Source organism: Pteropus alecto, unplaced genomic scaffold, assembly GCF_000325575.1.
Source record: "Pteropus alecto unplaced genomic scaffold, ASM32557v1 scaffold161, whole genome shotgun sequence".
In the NCBI taxonomy this organism is placed as follows: Eukaryota; Metazoa; Chordata; class Mammalia; order Chiroptera; family Pteropodidae; genus Pteropus; species Pteropus alecto.
In genome coordinates this window covers 9463358-9482599 of record NW_006432943.1, presented here as the reverse complement: position 1 = coordinate 9482599, position 19242 = coordinate 9463358, and the positions used below count along the sequence as shown (strand labels likewise).

At 40.5% G+C, this 19242-nt stretch overlaps 1 protein-coding gene and 1 pseudogene across 1 annotated transcript in view; both read left to right on the top strand.

Annotated features, from left to right (window-relative positions):
• Positions 1-1063: 1063 nt before the first annotated feature.
• Positions 1064-19242, top strand: part of PARM1 (prostate androgen-regulated mucin-like protein 1) — a 97734-nt gene continuing 79555 nt past the window's right edge. Inside the window, exon 1 of the mRNA XM_006907651.3 lies at positions 1064-1309. Within this exon, the coding sequence (XP_006907713.1) occupies positions 1267-1309 (43 nt within the window). The 5' untranslated portion in view covers positions 1064-1266. The remainder of the gene's footprint in view (positions 1310-19242) is intronic.
• Positions 15269-15387, top strand: LOC112476338 (annotated as a pseudogene).

Below are 19242 nucleotides of genomic sequence, written 5' to 3'. Positions count from 1 at the left end.
AAGCAAGTCTAAGGTGCTGGGGAGGATTAAATGAAAGATCAGTTTTGATCTGCGTAAACGCACCGAACCTTTGGGCTTTGAAGAGGGAGTAGAGTATGGAGGTGACCCAGGATGCCTTAAGCAGGCAACTTATCGATACCATTAGCTAGTTGTGTGACCTTGGACTAGTACTTAAACCTCTTTGTGCTTCCATTTCCTCACCTGGAAATGAAACAATAACAGTGCCCACCTCAAAGCATCGTTTTGAGAACTTGATTTGGTTAAAACCTATGCAGCACAATTGTCCAGCATGAAGTAATAACACGAGAAATGTTAGCTTTTATTATTATGGCCCCCGTGCACACAAGCTGTTCGGTTATGGGGTCCAGCCCTTACCGGCTATGTGACCTTGAGCAAATTACTTCTCTGTCCCTTAGTCTTCTCATCTGTACAATGAAATAATAATAATTCTCATGTCATAGTATTGTTAGAAGGAGTAACAATATAACACCGAGTATGATGTCTTGCTTATAGTAATTCCATGATCAGTGCTTCCTGATATCGGTACTACTTCAGGAAGAAGCTAAATAGGACAGCAGACATACTGGCTCAGGTACCAGAAAGTGTCCTCCGGGGCTGACTGTGTGTGAGGGTTTAATATACAGGCAGGAGCTTTTGGAGAAATGAAGGCAAAAAGGTTCTCGTGCTTAGAAAGAAATACGTGTGCTCTCTTACAATGGGATATGGTTACCTTTTTAAAGGATGTAAGCTCTTGTAAGGAAAGCTGAGATAAATTCCTGAGGGCAGAGATCCCCTCCCACTTTTTTACATCTCCTTACTTCCCAGCACAGTGCCAGACACTCCAAACATTTGCTGAACCCCGTCGATACTCGGGTCTGGCGCCCTGACTGTCCAGCAGAGGCCGCCCTGGGCCGGGGCTCCCGGGACCCTAGCTCTGGGAGAGGAAAGGCCAGGGGGTGGCCTAGTTGTCGCCGTGGGGCCCGGGTGGGAGGAGTTTGGCGGAGGCTGGCGTGGCGGCGGGGGCGGCCCCGGGCTCGGGCGGCTGGGATGGAGCAGACGCTCGCTGGGCGCCGGAGGACACACAGCTGACGGAGCCGCGCCGCGATCGCCTGGCTTCCCCGCCCGCCACCCGAGCCGCGCGGGACACACGGTTCCTACCGCAGCCCGCGGGACAGAGGAGGAACCGTCCGCGCCCCGTGCGCTCGGTCAGTCCTGGCATACTCTCCCGCCGCCCGCGCCGGGCTCGGCACCGAGCACTAGGGTACCATGATCTGCAAGACTCTCTTCGTTCTTTGCATCTTCACGGCAGGTACTTTGGGGCGCGGTCCTCCCGGAGGGGTCGGGAGTGGTATGGGCCCTGACAGCCAGCGCTAGGGTCGGGGCTGGAGCGGGGAGACCGGGAAGTAAGTCGCCGCGCGTAGACAGAGCGGTGCGAGCCTCCGGGGTTGCGCGAAGGACTGTGTGCACTGGGACTTGGGGCGATGCGCGCCTTTGGAGATCCTGGGGCGTTCCGAACCGAAGGGATAACAGGGTCTTTCCTACTATAGCCCGCGCTCGCACAAACTCCGGGTTTTGTAGAACAGGTGGCTGCGCGACGCGTTCGAACCCCGTGCGGGCGACACTGACTGCGACCCGAGGCTTCTCGGGTCTCCGAGCACACTCTGCCAGAAGCCGGAACCATACTTCTTAACGCGAATGGGCCCGGGGAGCGATGAAGAGCAGGAGAAGCCGAGGAGAATCGCATCGGGAAAGGCTTTAAGCAGGGGCAGCGAGGGGCGGGGCTGGTGTGCGTTCTCCGAGACTTAGTGACCTCTGGGAGAGGATGCGGCATTCGAGCCCCACGGAAGCTGGCCCTACCCGGCTCAAGCTTGCGATCACAGCTGTGGAGTTGCAGTTGTACCCAGTGGTCTGCAGCCTCCCCAAAAAAGGCGTGCCATGGCAGAAACTGTTAACTTGGCTAAAACTAGCATGCCCCATATTCCGCCTACTCCCCCATCACACACGCGCCGGCCTCGGGACCGCTTTCCCTTACGCGCTTCGCAGGTCTATGGACCACCGACGGCGGCGGCCTCTGGCAGGAGGCTGTGGAGAGAGGAGCAGGAGGAACGAGCTCGGCTTGGTGGGGGCCGAGGCGAGATTCAGAGTAACGCTTTTGAGTCGAGTTGGGGGTGCCCGGTTTTTCTAGAAAATGCAGCCCGACAAGGAATAATTGAGTAGGATAAAGCGCCAGTGGAAATAGTGGCACTAGTGCTCGGACACTGACAAGTCACATACACACGTTGATTTGACTCCTGCTTGTAGTCGTGTATATTTTTCCTCCTGAATTGCTTAGATTCCTTTAATTGTGGACACAAGTCTCTATAACCCCTTGAAAAGAAACTAGGGCTTTCCTTGCAGCTTTGAGGAAGTTTCCCAACTTGAGGCAATAGCGTGCGTTTTGCCTCTACTAGTGAACACTTGAGAAAACCCTTTTTTCTCTGGTGTCTGCAAGGTTTGAGGACCCGTCCGCCGACGGTTCCCGAACAGTGTGGCGGCTTTGACTGCGCATCGCGGCAGGTTAACAGCGCGTCCAGCCCGGGGATTGCTCTGCTTGGCAACTCCCGTAATCCTCCAGGCAAGAGATGTTTACGAAACGCCATGAAAGGTTTTGACTTTCCCCTCACTAGATATGTTTTCATGAGACTCGAGGCTCAGAAAACCTTCAGTGAGCCAGTAGAGCCAGTAGGTTTGTTTACTAATTTTATTTCGCTCCTCGTCTTTTTTCTTTTAAACAGCTCTGGCAGTCGACAAAGTCAGGATTAACCCCACTAGGTAGTGTATTGTGGCATTTTTCTTTTTTTCTAAAGAGCTCAGGAACTTTTTCTCTTGGCCAGTTTTACAGGTTAGCCCCGCAAATTGGGGGCAGGAATACTGCCCTTGTTCACAGCCAGAGTGAGGAGGCTGGTGGTTCAGGGACTAACTGAGCAGCCTAACCTCCATCCCTGTACACGTGTGGAGGTCAGAGCCAAGAAGATCAGCCTCCCGGTCCTGGGGCTCTCCTGACCCCGAAACACATATGATGTTTCTGTATACATCTCCCCAACAGGGAGTGATGCAGCTCCATTCTTTCCTCTGAGTGTTTGCCTCTGAAGGAATCTCTTTAGGGTCAGTGTGGTTTTAGAGCTACTTACAATAAGTTGTCAGGAAAATAATATTCAAATTGACATAAATACCTCATGAGATTCTTTGCATCCCAAAGTAAAATGTCACTTTTTTTGACATTGAAACTAAAATATCACTTTTTTTTGGAATAAATAAATGTTTAGTAAAGGAAAGGAGGATGAGGGCTCTTGAAATGAAAGTGCATGTTTCAGTGGCTCCTATGGAACTCCCTTGGCAAAGCTTTAGTTTGTTTCACCAGGCAGTTGCTCCTTTTCTGTTTTCTCCCCCAACCCAGCCCTGACTCTGCGTCCAGCTTTAGAGGCTTCTGGATAATTTCTGTAAAACTCTTAAGGTGATGCTATCTTGAGCCAGGAATGAGGTTTGGCAGGGGGCTTTTTTTTTTAGCTTAATAAATCAATATATACATAGCATTTCCTCCAGTCTGTATAATAGACACTTGCAAATATGTGTGCATTGTCAACAACCCAGCAAAAAAATTATTTACTAATCTGTATTTTTAAAAGAAGGAAGAGAGAAACTATGAACTGTCTACAGTTCTCTCAAAGTTTACTGTGGTAGAGAACTAGCATGGCTATTGTACAAATATTCCCCCCCACCTGTAATGCATGTACAAGGCATACAGGAGCCCTGCCTCCAAACTAAAATACAAGCCAGAACCTGCAGGATTTGGCAGCAGAACCGTGAGCGAGGGAGGATGGCCAGCTACAGGAAGCCTCCATCTTCATCTCTGGCCCTCTCCCCTCTGGATTCTTTTCCTTCATTTTCACCGCCATCATTGCCGCCCTCCTGTGTTCTATGCCAATTTATTTAAAAAACTCCCTCAGTGAGACATCCGAGATATACTGGAACTTTCAAAAGGCCTTTTTCAAAAACTCAAGAAGGACGAAAGGGAAAGAAACACGGGTAAGAGAGGCACAAACCCCACAGTCCAACTTTTTCTGCCCCGGGTTCTGCCCTGTTTGCCCCTAGCCTTCCCCTAGGGAAACAACTGCATTCCACCCCACAAGCCAGGCCGCCTTTCTGGCCCCTTGGTGATCAAAATCAGGAGACCTAGATTCCAGCCAGCCACCCAGCTAAAGATTCTATTTGTGTTCTGGGCCTGTCATAGCTCTTCTCCAGGTGACTAACATCTAGAATGTCTTTGTCCTTGAAGAAAGACCCCACCCTACACATTTATAATTCTGTTCCTGCTACAGGTCCTGATTTTTGTCAGGACCTTATCATAAGCATACTAAAACCCTATGATAAATCTTGTCATAAACATGTTAAAGATAAACCAAAAATATGCACACACATTTACAGGAACAGTGAGGTTGCCTACGGTTGGTTGGTAGTGGACCTGAAAGTTTGCTCGCATTCCTTTAGCCTGGTTACCTACTATTCACCTGAAGTCTGTGTCACAGTTCAAGAAATGGCACCTCCTTCACTTATAACAGGAGAGGGTGGAAGCTCTTACTTGTTACCGGATACATTTACTGAGGCAGTGTTGCAAAGTCGTAAGCAAGGAGATTCTGCAGCTAGATTGCCTAGGTACAAAGCCAAGTTTTACTACTTACTGTATGATTTAGGACAAGCAACTTAACCCTTCTGAATTTTCTTATCTACAAAATTGGGGGATTATAACCTCATAAGGTTGTTGAAAGTGTTTAATGACTGAAGATACCTACAGTGGCTGGGACACAATAAGCGCTCAATAAATGTTAGCTATTATTGTTGCTATTATTCTTATTCACAAAGTTTACTGTATTTGGCAGGGATTAGGTCATCCTCTCCAAAAGCAGAATTTATATGTTAGCTCTTGGACTATGTAAATCAAAGATCTCAACTAATATTCCAGCCCAGTGCCAGCTGTTCTGGCAAATTCTAATGTGCAAGTTAGGAAAAGATTCAGCTGAGCCTACTAAATGCCTAATTTGAAAAGGTTAATAACATGCCAGCTCAGATTTAGCACAACAGTAACAAAAATGCTCAACAACAAATAGAAGTAGTTTCACCGAGGACTTTGTTTCTTCCACAAAGTCTTTTACGAACTGGTATATTTCAAAAGCCGGACTCAGGTAAACCTTAAGGTCAGGTTCCCAGAGCCACAAATTTTGTATAATACAGATCAAACGACTTAGGAAAGACAGTTTATGGTGTCTGAATGATCCAGAATGGCTGTCTCCAGTACCTAAAAATATAATGGCCAAATTACTAATTTAACTTGAGCACTTGGGCCTGGTCTAATTGTGCTTGTGTTTTTATAAGGAAAATATTGGCCAAATATTTTCACTATTTGAAAATGTAGACTTTCTTAATAATTTTCCGGGGAAGGCAGGGAGAGGCGGGGACAGGGGGTATAACATCCCTGGAGAGAAACATTTAAAAAATACTTTCAAAGGGATTGGCTGTCTTAACACCCAAGTGAAAGGAATCCTGCTATAGCATTTAGAAGTTTGCTTCCTTTTGGAAGTGTCTGTCACTGAAATTGGAAATATTCGTTTAGAGACCAAATATTTGCTTTGCTAATAAGGGATTAAATCAAACAGTTGCTTAAAAAAAATAATGTTTCATTTAGAAAACAGAGGAAGTACTAAAAAGAGGTAGGCAAGTAATAAGTACATGTGCCTTATGCAATGATTGTTTTTTACTTGGAAATGCAGGGCTAATAGGTTATCATCCAGTTAATGTGCAAGCAGAGTGACTATAAAATAAGACTGATTTGTGTATGTAGTTCTTGGCATTACTTTTCTTAGTTACAGCTTAAATTATTTAAATGACAAGGATTGATGCAACATCAGTTTTCCTGATCTGTGGATCTTTAAATGTTCATCATAATCCTTTACACCAGCATAGTCTATTTCTTTTACCTGTTTTAACATTGTTTATAAACCTGAGTCCTTTGCCATTTAATAATAGAAATCATTAAAACAAAATAGACAATTATATAATTCTTTTCATCTGTGTTTTTCCTTGGTGCAGGGTGGTATAATGCCAATTGAAAATAAGCTGAAAAATAGTTTTCCTTTGACTAGTGTTGCCAGATTTAGCAAATAAAAATACAGGTTGCCCAATCCAATTTGAATTTCAAATAAACAGTGAATTCTAAGTATATGCCACACAATACTTGGGACACACTTAAACTAGATAATTTTTTGTTGTTTATCTTGAATTCAAGTTTAACTGTGCATTGTGTGTGTTTTACTGAGAAACTTTACTGTTGGCCTTTCATCTGTGGTTCATCTCTGCAATGGGTTTAATATAGGGTTAGCTTTATTTTGAAGCCTATCTTACCTGGCTTTAGTGGCACCATTTCATTAGTAACAATCTGTTCATGGGGAAGACACGAAGATTTCAAAGTAGCTCTCTCTCAAATTGCAACTACAAGGATTCAGAGGCAGCTCTCCAAGGAAATATTTTGAATCTGACTGCACATTGAGTAACGGTGCTTTGTGTGTTTCTGAATGATTGGTGGGATTTCTGTAGTCTCCCTGAGGCTACATTACCTGACCTCCTAGTAACCCTTTCTTTTACAAAAACAGTATATTTTAAATGCTAGCAATGTTCTTGCATAGGGGCTGGAACTAGAAGCCATATAGAATCCAGCTGGCAGCTGATTAAAAAAAAAAGTTATAGAATAGCTTTGGATCTTAATGTTGTCTTCTGTGCCAGGATCTTAATACATTTCACAAATATTAATTATATAAGGTTTACATAATTCCTGCAGGATAGGTCTATTGGTATCGCTTGAAAGCTATGACTACACAGAGCCTGAAGCAGCACATTAGACAAAATGTCAAAGCAAATTTAAAAAAATCTTTTAAGCTATTGGATTGTGGTAGAAATTTATATTTCATATACCCAAGGTAAAATCCGTGACTAGGTAACTGTTAAGAGGAAAAAAATTGTGGAATGTTACCAAGTGTGATCTTTAGAAAACATGTCTATTCAATACCAAATAAGCTTAATGGCAGAATACAACTTTGATGATAGTATCTTCTAGTTACAGTCCAAATTCTGACACCTGATTTTCTTTTCCATCAAGGAGGAAATAAGGACATGGGAACTTTAGTGCAGGTGTTGAACATGAAAAGAATTGGAAGAGAGAAGGTTTTATTTGGTTGATTTTTCTTCTTTTTTTTTTTTTGCCATGGTTGTAAACTTCAAGCTATCATTCAGACTGCACACTGGTTAAAACATATATTTTCTTATATGGGGATATTAAAATATGTGTTACCTTTTAAATTATGATATTCTCACCAGCTTTGTGTAGTCCAGAAATATAACCATATTACTGACAGAGTCGATATACCCACAGTTGTATCTGTGATAGATTGTTACTGGTGTTGTCTGCCCCTTATTAAATCCTTCCAATTTCTGCTGGAAAAGCTTTTGTGATCCCACAGATAGATCACAGACAGATACCATTATATTGGCATTGAACTTTTATTTGATTGCTAAACACTTTATACTATATGATTCTTGCTTTGTACTATGATTTGGATTCTTTAGAAAGAAGAGTAACAATTATTGTAAGGATAAAAGAATGCCATCTTTACTGACTATGCAGAAGCTACAGTGCACTGTCTCTATGTGTTTAGGGAAATGTCTAAAACTCCAGTCTTCTACTGAATTAATCTAATGTGTTATATTATGAGAGGACTTCAATACATCTCAGAATTACAACATGAGGGAGTCTTGATGCCCATTTTTTCAACAGAAGGTCCTAAGGAAATCTGGTAGACTGGTAGACTGAACTCCTCTCTTAGCCTGAGAAAAGAGGCAAGTTATTGGTGGATCACATACTCTACGGGTCATGGGACTTCTTGCTGTTGATGGATGCTGAATGAGAAGCAACATCAAGATGGATATGGCTATCACTCAACCAGTGGGCAATCCTGGATGTTTTGTTTTAAAAATTACAGTGTTGATGGAGATGGCATTCGTGAGGAGAGCCCTGGAATTCTCCTTTTTGAAGAATACAGACAGGTCTGATCAGGAGAAAGGATTAACAATTTTCGAGGCTAAATGATCATTCATCGTTTACATCCTAGGAAATGTTGGTGGGGAAGGAAGTGTGATATCAAATTGCGTGTGGAAACTGGGTAAGAAATGGACAGTAGGAAGGGGCAGCAGCTGTTTCAGAATTTCTGCATAGGACACATGGGACAAGAGGGGGGACTGAAAGAATATCAGACAAACAGATATTTTTGAAGAATTGGATGAGAGGTGTTAAGAGAAAGAGACTCAAAGATGACTTATGATTTTCATCCTGTGCAACTAGAAAGCTGGAGTTACCATCAACTGAGACGGCGAAGGCTTCAGGTGGAGCCTTCCTTACAGCATGCAGTGGCTGGGACATACTTCCTTTCTAGATACCCACATGGCTCATTCCCTCACCTCCCTAAAACCTTTGCTCAAATATCATGTAAAATATGTAAAACAGAGCAAGACATGTAGAGTACAAAAGTCTCTGTGAGACTTACCCTGACCAACATTTTAAAATTGCAGTCTGTTCCACCTGCCAACACCAAATTCCAGTGCCCCTTATCTGCCTCTTGCTTCTACTTTGTCTTTAATGTCTTCCTCCCTCATCCCTTACCTTCCCCACACCCCGGGATTTCGTCTCTTGTTTACTGTGATATTTCTAGTGCTAAATACTGTGCAGCACTTAGAGAATTCTCAAAATGTATTTGTTGAACTGAATGAACTAAATAACATTTTTTGAGGGCTGGCCAAATGAAGATTTAATTCAAAATTTTCCTTAGATCACTCAAAAATAAGACATTGGCAAACTTGCTTGTTCTCAGGTGCTTATGTTTAGTGTTTCCAAATAGCGTTTTTGAAAAATGAGCCAGCCTTTTAGTTTTCATTGAGGATTACGAAAGCTAAACTTTAAAATCAGCTTTTTCTTTTTCTTTCTTTTTTTTTTTTTTTGAGCTATGCACATACAAAACACTTCTTTTTAAAACGTAGGCCTTTTTTTTTCTTTTTTGCCATAGATATCACTTCAAAATAGCTGAAATTTCTTAAACTCTGTCCAATTAAGAAAATGTTGCCTTTCAACTCAGCTACAGAAGATAAAGATACCTCCACTATTTGAACATCTTCGAGAATTTTCAGAATAATTAAAAATAGCCTGGTGATCGAAAATGATTTGAGTTCGAGGGAGGCACTGCTAGCAATTTCCCAGCTGTGTTCGAGAATGTTAAGTCAGGTCAGGTGCCGAGTGTTGAGGGTGTAATTCAGTCACTAAGAAGCTGAAGAACAGAATGGGTGTTTTCTTGGCCTTACAGACTCTGCATTCTGCCTTCACTGGTGATTCTGAAATAATCATAGTGTTTTAGTCCAAGCAATAGAAGTGATGTGAGGTCCTGATTAAAATCAGTCCTGCATCCTGTGAGCACCTGTGTCAACCCCACAGGGCTGACACCCCATGACATGGCTGCTGTTAAAATCACCCAGGCTGGCACATCCCCCAACCTCATTATCCCACAAATTCTCATGGTACTTTCTGCCTTAAAGAGGAATGTTTCATTATTCAGCGGCTACCAAAAAAAACCATGAGCTTAAAATAATAGCAACATAATCATCCTGAAGCCTTAGAGATAATGGTATCAGATTATATCAACTTGAAGAGCAACCTATAAAAAATCTCAAATAAAGGAAAAGGCATGTATTAAAAACATGTGCCTTGCTTGTTCAGTGAGGACCACTGTCCATTCTTGAGGTGGGAAGGCGCTCTGCCTTCTTGAAATGCAGCAGCATTAACTATACACAGAGGAATGACAAAGGAGAGTACCCCCGACCTTGTGCTGGAGGATGGACAGGGAACTGTGTTTGCTGTTGTGGGTGTGACACTGGAGGACAGATGACCATTCCCCACCTCTCCTCCAGAAGAGATACCATGTTCCCTGATTGAAATGAAAAATGGGGCTTAAGTTCTCACTAGAAGGAAAAGGAACATGCATTGACAAGAAAAGGCTTGTGGTACCCAAAACCTCAAAGGCAAATGTGGCTGCTGAAGGAGCAAAATATTACTCCTTCACCAAGAGCAAAGTTTCAGTTTGGAGAGTTATCAGAAAGAGGGGAGATGTGGTTTTGAGATTTAGAAATTTACAGCCAAGTATTTGTTTAAAAAACTTAAATGTCATTAGTGACAACTGCCTTTTGTCTTAAAACAAATTTTTAAAAGCTGCCCTGAAGCATTGATTTTAAAATTTTTTTTTACTATGGAAACTATAAACACACTGTTTAGATCTGATTTAGAGTCTTGTTTGTTTGTTTTTGTTAAGAACTTTTATAAATATTAATACACTGGAAGCAATGTAAATGTCTAACTGTGAAGTGCTAGTCAGATAAACTAGCACGCATTCAACATTTATTTGACTGGGCAAAACTACTAAGCAACTGTTTAAAAGAATGAAGTGGTTCATTTATGTATTGATAGGTAAAAATGGTTACAATATATTGAGTTAATATTTTGTAACTTTGTATTTCACAATATATTGAAAAAGCAAGCTATGGAATAAAATTTCATTGTGATGAAATAGTTAAAATATGTTTGTGTGAGGGAAGAAAATGGTTTAGAAAGTTACAGTGGTTATCTTCAGCAAGTGAGCTTTGGGTCAGATTCACTTTTTATGCTCTTTTTTTGTTTTGCCTGCAATTTTTTAATACTTTGTATTGTCTTCATCATTAAATATGTACATATGTATTATTAACAGTTTATTCCCTCTTTATCAAGAGTTAATGTGGCTGTAGTACCTGCTAGATGGCCATTTCTATCTTGAAAATCTTGATTCAAAAATCCTTCTGATGGAGCCCTCAAAAATAAGATCTTACAGAAACTGATAATCCCAGAAAGAGTTACAGAATATCACTGACGTAATGGGCAGGGAAGGTTCTGGGAAGGAATTGACTTAAAGTGATGTTATATTTTCTAAAACCAGAGTGCTGCATAAATCATTGATCAGGACAACCATTCTGGATAGTATTTTAAGAGGCTCTGATCTAACTGACCAGTATTTAAGGCACTTTGTTAGTTTTTAAGATCTTTAGCATTTGTCACTAATGGGAGCAATTTTAAATTAAAACACTAGTCTAAGATTTTCAAAATAAAATTTTTTCAACTTAGATATCAAATAAGAAAAACAGTCTTCAGAAGAATATATTGTTTGTTTTTCTTTTGGCAACATTAAATTTGTTATATCATCTTTCAATAAAATAATCAATAAGATGTGATTTAGGCAAATGCTGGAGGATCTATTATTAATACTCCATGGCATTATCAGAGCACAATGCAAGTTCATACAGAGAGAGGGCTGGAAGAGCCTTTGTAATATGCGCCAACCTCTTCATATTACAGATAAAATTAGACATGTTGGAGAGCAGAGAAATTCACATTTTTATCACACATTATACTATGTTCATTTCATCTGCAATTTCATCTGATTCTTCCACCAACCCCATGAGCTAGACAGTACTATTTCCATTTAGTAGTTCTGGTCACTGAATCTCAAAAGTTAAGTAATGAGATGTAGATCACACCATCGGTGTGACAAAGCTAGGCTTTGAACCCAGATCTGTTATCTTTTACTCACTTCAGCCCCTACTGCCTTGAACTGCCAAATCAGTTGATAAATCCTTTTGTGTAAATCTAGGCTCTAGAATTTCTTCCAACTCTGATCTTCTTCCCCATCCCACACATACTGTTGATTGAGAATCTTATCATCTATTCCTAAACTGTTACAGTAACTCCTAAATAGTCACTGGTCATCCTTTTTCTTCTCACGGTCTCTCTACTCTTTTGGGACTCATTCAGGCCAAGCCAAATTGCCTGCTCCCCTCTAAAGGAGGAGAAGCAGACCCAGATCTGCTTAAGAGTCTTCTGAGTGCTCAGACTGAGGTTGCTAATTCCATTTCTGCTAAAAGGAATGAAGGTTCCATGGAGGAGTGGCTAATTCTATGTCTGGGTTAGGAAATGTATATGATGTACCTGGAATATCTTGTTATACCAGATATTAAAGATGCTATCATACTACCAGGATCCTAACAAAAAGACTTAGAACATCTTAACAAGGCCCCCACCGGCCAAAGATAGGACAAGTTGAGCATTAATAAGGATAATTGCAATAGATTGAACCACATTGTTTAAACTCATGAGTTCATAATGATACCAAAAATGAAGCAATGATAACACAAAACCATTGATCTCCATTGAAGGATGCTTATTAACCAACATATTATTTTGAAAATTAATAAATAGAAAGAATTAAGTACTTTTTATTGATCGATTGATCATTAGATCTTATTTTGCGTTTATTTTATTAGGTGTACCATGGGGTGAGCAAATATTAAATGATGGAATGACTAACTATATAAAAGTAGCCCAATCAATACATAAGACAGCATGGTAGAAATAGAATATCACCGACGGCATGATCTCATGAGTTAATGTAATGGATCTTGGCACTGACCATCAATGGCTGACAACATCATGAAGTGTGACACAACCAGGTACTATATCTCTGGATGGAAGAACATACCATCTTCTATAAAATAGTCATGCCGCATTGAAAGGAATGCACATCTGATCAGGCCTCCACATCTAACGATCAAGTCGCAGGATATGCAGAGGACCGTGGAATAACACCTACGATGTTAAATAATACCATAGGAATGAAATCAGCAAACTCAGGACTATAGAAAACTCTACAGGACAAACAACATGGTTTCTTCAATAAATAAATTCCAAGGGAAAAAGAGACAAGACTGAGAGAAAGATGAAGGGCAGGAGTTACAGGCTAAAACGAGACTTAGTTGACATAGCAACCAATCATTATTGTGGACTTTATTTGGATCGTGGATCAAATGAAAACTAAAAATAAATGATGACATTTATGAGATAATTATAAATTTAATCATTGACTACATATTTAATGTTATGAAGGCATTATTTTCAGCATGATAATGATATAGCCTTTATGTTTTCAACAAAAATCCTTATCTTTTAGAGATACACTGTTATATTTAGATAAGAAATGCTATCATGCCTAGGATTTGCTTCAAAATAATACCGGAGTGAGATAATAGGTGGGGTTGTTATAGAAAAAAATTAGTGTGAGTTAATTCTTGAAACTAAGCAGAAGCAACATAAGGATTCATTATACTATTCTCTTCCATTTTATAGATGATTAAATTTCTCCACTATAAAAAATTTGTAAAAACAATCTTCCAGAACTCTCTATTTCTTACAGAAACAAGTCCAAACTCCTTAGCAAGTGGCTTAAGATCTTAATTACAGGCAGAACAAAAGAAAAGAGATACAGGTACTCATGGTGTGAGAGGCTAGAGAAGCATGTGGGTCATTCTCCTCTGGGAAGTCTTCCCCAAGACGAATACAGCTGCCACGTATCTTCAGGCCTTTGCCCATGCCAGTTCCTCATTCTAGAACATCATACTCCTCCATTCTGTGCCAGCAAAAGTCTCTTCATCCTGCGAGCTCAAATTTCTCCTGAAGTTGTTTGCGTATGTTAGCCCCAATAGACTTTCGCCATTGGAAAGCAGGACCCTGCCTTAGTTTCATACCCCTCCTTCCCACGTGTGAGTACACACATTGTGGGTCCTCAGTACCTGTTGAATTGGACTAAGGTAACTAAGGCTCAGAGATATGGACACTGAGGTGACCCAGCTCATGCATGGCTGAACTTAGACCAAAAATCTCATGTGTGTAGGAAAATAAGTCCCCTGACTTTGAAGTCTCCAAAACCCTTTCAACATTGTGCACCACACTTCTCCCTTTGAAGAGTTAGGATTTAAGAGTCATGGTCTCCGAGAGAAGTAACACATTAACTTAGAGTAGCTGAAAGTTACTTCTCTATTGCCATGCACTGGCATGTAGATGAGCGTAGAGCCTGGTCAAAGTAGCCTATAAGACAAATATGTTTTGACAGTGGAAAGTGGCTTGTGAGCTGGGACACCACCTGGATAAAATGTTGTACAGTAAGAGGCTCCACGAATGCGCTGGACACTAAAAGGCCCCTGGGGAAGCACAGAAAGGAGAGGAGATCAATTCAGCCTCCTTCACAAGGTCGCACCTCAGCATATGAAATTCGGAATGGAATTATAATTGCTTTCCGGACAAGCTTGCTGTCTTTGGGCAACCACCCTTACCTGCACATCTTTATGAAATAAAATTTCACTCTAGATAAGTGAACCCAGCAAAAATTATCTTAAAGGATTCACTGGTAGAGGAATTTAAAAGAAAATGTAGAAAGCGAGAGCCTTCTCATGTCTTCTCAGTTTCCCGGCAATGGAGGCTGCCAGTAAGTGTCCTGTCCCTAAACATCATTCCCCCTAAACTGCTGTGAACTGCTTGCTCCCTTGAACTATGCCAACCTGCCAAGCTTGGCATAAATATAGATTAGCTATTGTCTTGGTTTCCTAGGGCTGTCATAAAAAATTACCACAAACTTGGATGGCTTAAAACAACACAAATTTATTCTCTCATTGTTCTGGAAGCTAGAAGTTTAAAACCAAGGTTTCAGCAAGGCCATGCTCTCTCTCAAGCCTGGAGGGAAGGATCCGGCCTAGCTCGGGGTAGCCCCAGGCATTCCTTGGCTTGTGCAAACATTAACTCCAATCTCTAGCCCCTCCCCCGCACCCCACCCCACCCCACCCCCCGCCCTTTACATGGCCTTCCTCCCCTAAGTCTGTCTGTGTTCAGATTCCCTTCTTATAAGGACACCAGTCATCCAGTCCTATGGGATCAGGGCCCACCCTAAATCTGTATGATCCCATCTTAACTTGGTTACATCTGCCCAAGACCAGATTTCTAAATAACGTCACATTTACAAGTTTTAGAAGTTAGGGCTTCAATGTATCTTTTTACAGGGACACAGTTCAGGCCATACTAGCTGTATCGTTTTTCATATCTAAGCCATGTTTATAAAAGACCCTTCCCCACTGATAAAAGAAGCAGTCAATAACTTAATTATAAATTATTTTCATTCAAGACAGCAGCTGCTATCACCTCAAGAATTTTTTTACTTGTTTACTTGTTTAATTTATTGATTAGTTATGCTTGTAGAAGGCTGGTTGAGACTGTTTAAATCAGGTATCTTTCGTCTATGACCATGCCACCCTAAACAAGCCCAATCCCATCTGATCTCAGAAGCTAAGCAGGGTTGGGCCTGGTTAGTACTTGGATGAGAGACCACCTAGGAAGACCAGATGCTGTAGGCATAAAAAATAAAAAAATAAGGTCCTTGCAATCTGTGAGGTCAACCAAGGGCTGCCTCGCCTAAAAAAAATAAAAAATAACAACAATAAATAAAAAATAACAATAATAACAAAGATAAATCAGATATCTTTCAACCACAGTTCTGTGGACCCCTCTGAAGGGGACATAACACATGGAGACAGCTTCCCTGGTCCCTGACCACTAAATAACAGAGGACCCTACAGGCATTATGATAGCAAGATTAAAGAAAAAGAGAGGAGGAAAAGAGGGAGAACAGACCAAAGTGAAGAGGGAGGAAATAATGCCTTCACATATTTCTAAACTTATCAGACTCATTGGAAACCAACAATCTAAATTAATGAGATTTTTAATGGCCTCCTCAAAGCTTCACACAGAAAGAGTTGTACTAAGCGATAGCAGTTCTGCTTACTCAGCTAGCCTGCTAACCACGAGAAGGCTTTGGACGCTTCAGGAACATTCTTGTTTGGACACGCCTAGTAGCATGTGTACTGTTTGGGAGGCCTGTGGCAAATTTCAAGGGCACCGTTTCACTTCTGCTCTGTCATTTGGTACAATTTATTACTATATTGTTTTTCACATTGTACCTTAGGTAGAGTCAGAAAGAGAATCGAAAGACCAAAAAGTTGCAGAAGCTAAAAATAGTGCCTATGCTTTTTTGGTGTAGCTGGTTGCACTGCAGATATGATGCCTTTCCTCTGTGCGCAGGGCGGGTATGTGTGACCTACTCCCGAAAAAGTATCTTCTTCTCAGTCTTTTTTTTTTTTTTAATTAAATTTATTGGGGTAACATTGGTTAATAACATTATATAAATTTCAGGTGTAGAACTATTAATGGATGTGAGACATAGGAGATCACAGGAATTTTTCATAGAAAAATGTAGAAATCATGACATTCTAGAATAGTGGATGTCTGTCTGCAAGTGTGAAAAGTGTGTGTGTGTGTGTGTGTGTGTGTAATGTGTGTATATGTATATTTCTGGGTAAGATGTGTTTCCCTTCTTAGCAGCTTCGTTCCTTACTAAAATAATTAGAAGAATTTTAAAAGGGAGAGGCCAAATAGCACTGGAAAGAATTTCTTATTAAGGAAAAATTAACATTCAGTAGATTAATACATTTTGTGGAATATCTAAAATTCAACTCTCCCTTCCCATCAAAAAGCAGGATATTCTATACATTTAACAACTGTAATTATATACACCCATGTATTCTGAATGTAACTAGAATGTTTATTAGGTAGAACATGGATATTTATTTGGTTCTGTAGCTTCCTATTGAATTTTTTTTTAATGATAGCTTTCCTTATATAAGTCAACATCTGAAAGATCAACATGTGGAATTTTTTTCCCCTGGAAAAACTACAATTATACTTCTAGTAGGTTTAATTACTTAAATAGTTTTGCTTGTATATGCAACAGAAATATTCTAAGAAAAGCAAGAGGTCTGCAGTCTAAGGCCTTTATTATTTGGGTTATTCTTAAAGGAATAAAAAATTTTAAAGCTCTGATACTAAAAAGAAAGTTCCTTGATGAGAACTGAGTTCATGCTGAGATATAAAGTTACAAAGCAAGAGAACAGCTTCATTATATTTTTTAAATCCCAGGGAGAGCCATTGTTTTGCCAAAGCAATGTGGTAAGACCGCCTGGGACCCAACATCAGTGCCCAGGAGACTAAGAGTAAAGAGCTTTAGAAGCTTTGAATTTTTTTCTAAAACAATTAAGATTAAAGGAGTTAATCAGGAAATCTGAGGTTATGTAAGGGGTGAACAGGTCAACCAGATCATATATCTGGTTTGGGGCACATGCTTGCAATGACCTAACTTTTCCGTGGAAGATTGTACTTTATGATAACTCTTCAAGAATGAAAGAAGTGACAGGAAACATTAAAGTTTGAAAAGTGATCCTCACCACCACTGATAATCTGAGAACATCCTGGCCTCTCCAGAGACATCTGACAGAGGAAAGCAGATGAGCTAGCTGGGGCTCAAACCCTGAAGGGCCTGACAGGAAGAAGAAGGAAAGTGGTTCATGTTTGGTGAAGCAGCTTGTTTGCCTGGACAAGTCAACCTGGCCAATTTAGAGGCTACCATCTCTACCATGCTGGCCTGGCCACCTCAAGACCTCCTCTTCAAAGATGGCACAGCTGCCGCTTGAGACTTTACATGGCACTTACAGCAGAAACTTGAGATAGATCTGGAATATATCTTCTGAAACTCTAAGGCTCAATACCCACGATAAATTCTTCTCAAAATTAGTGGGAAGAAGTCACTCACTATTTAAGCAAGGACCACCCAGGAAAAACCAAAAGCCTTCTGAGATGGTGCGTGAAGGGACAGGAGTCCTAGGGAAGAGAGACAACTTCTCGACTTAATTGGAGCTGGGTTTGTGGAAGGCACGGAAAATTTGAACTAGAGAGACAAAGTTCACTGACATATACCAGTTGATACATCATTAAGCCTTTGCTAGTTAAAGTAATATCATTTATCATCTTTCTTAAGCTGTGCCTATTCCGGTCAAACTTTCCCAACAGTAGCAACTTGGATTTGAAAGGGCACCTATGTTCCTTATGAAGCACTTACTACAATGTTTTTAACAACCCAAATATGACCTGTGTTTAAATCATAATGCCTGACCAAAAAAATTATGCTATTTTGCGGTTACACAGTGAACAAGGTGTCACTCAGGCCTTGCTGTAAACTCAGTGGTTCTACCTGCTCATTTTCTTTTCACTTGTGACACTAACGGCCCATTTTAGCATCACGTTCAGAAAATATGAACAAACTCCACTGCTCCTTCGAGCAGTTTCCGCAGGTTGTGATGACAGTAAGTAACAGGCACCAGATCCCCATCTGCAATGGGAACGTTGGCTCTCATCACCCAGACTCCTAAATGTGAGAAGTATATTGTGTATTCATTTTCTTGATTTTATTTTTATAAAAATACACTTTTCTCGGCATCAAACTTAAACAACACTGATTTTTCTTTTTGGTGAGGAATTTGGCAGAACATAGGCAATTAGCTAGGAGCTGTGTAAATTCAGGAAACTTGATTAACAGTTAGATCAAAATTCATCTAAGAATTTAGGTTTAAGTGCTTGTGGATAAAGTATCCTTTAGAAAGCATTAGCAGTTTGGCTTTAAATGGGACATTGGATTAATTCGATCTGTGCTTCCTTTCTACATGGCATCATTTCAAAGTATAAATTCAATTTATGGTATGGGAAATGGATATGATATGCATAAGCTTCTCTTGATTTAACAAGGATGACGAATTCAATGTTCTGGTAAATAAAATATTCCAAATAACCGAGCTTTCTCTATATAATGTAGGTTGTTGCTTCTAAAACAGGGCGGGGGAGGGGAGAAAACAACATATTTAAAACTATATTTAACATTTATTGGAATGGTCATTGATCAGCTCCATGCTTCCATCTGCCATCTTTTAGATAAAGAGTATTAAATGAGATAAGCTTTAGTATCTGCTCTTTATAATCTAAAACAGATTCTTAACCTGAGGTTTACCAAAACGTGGATGACCCATAAATGGGAACCATAAAGTCCATGAAATGCCTAAAATTGTATCCAACATAGCATGTATATACCTATGTGCCTTTTCTCCTTGGGAGACGATCCATAGATTGTATCTAATACTTGAACATCTAACATTCATTCTGCGATTAATTTGATGCTTATATGATTTACTCTTTCTTTGAAAATTCATAAGGTTCTTTGGCATGGTCTGGTGCTTGAGAGTATACTAATACTAACAGTAGTACTGGCTCAAGTTTATTTGGGCCATGGCTTTCAACCTACTGATGGATCTTGCATGCTTCATCTCACC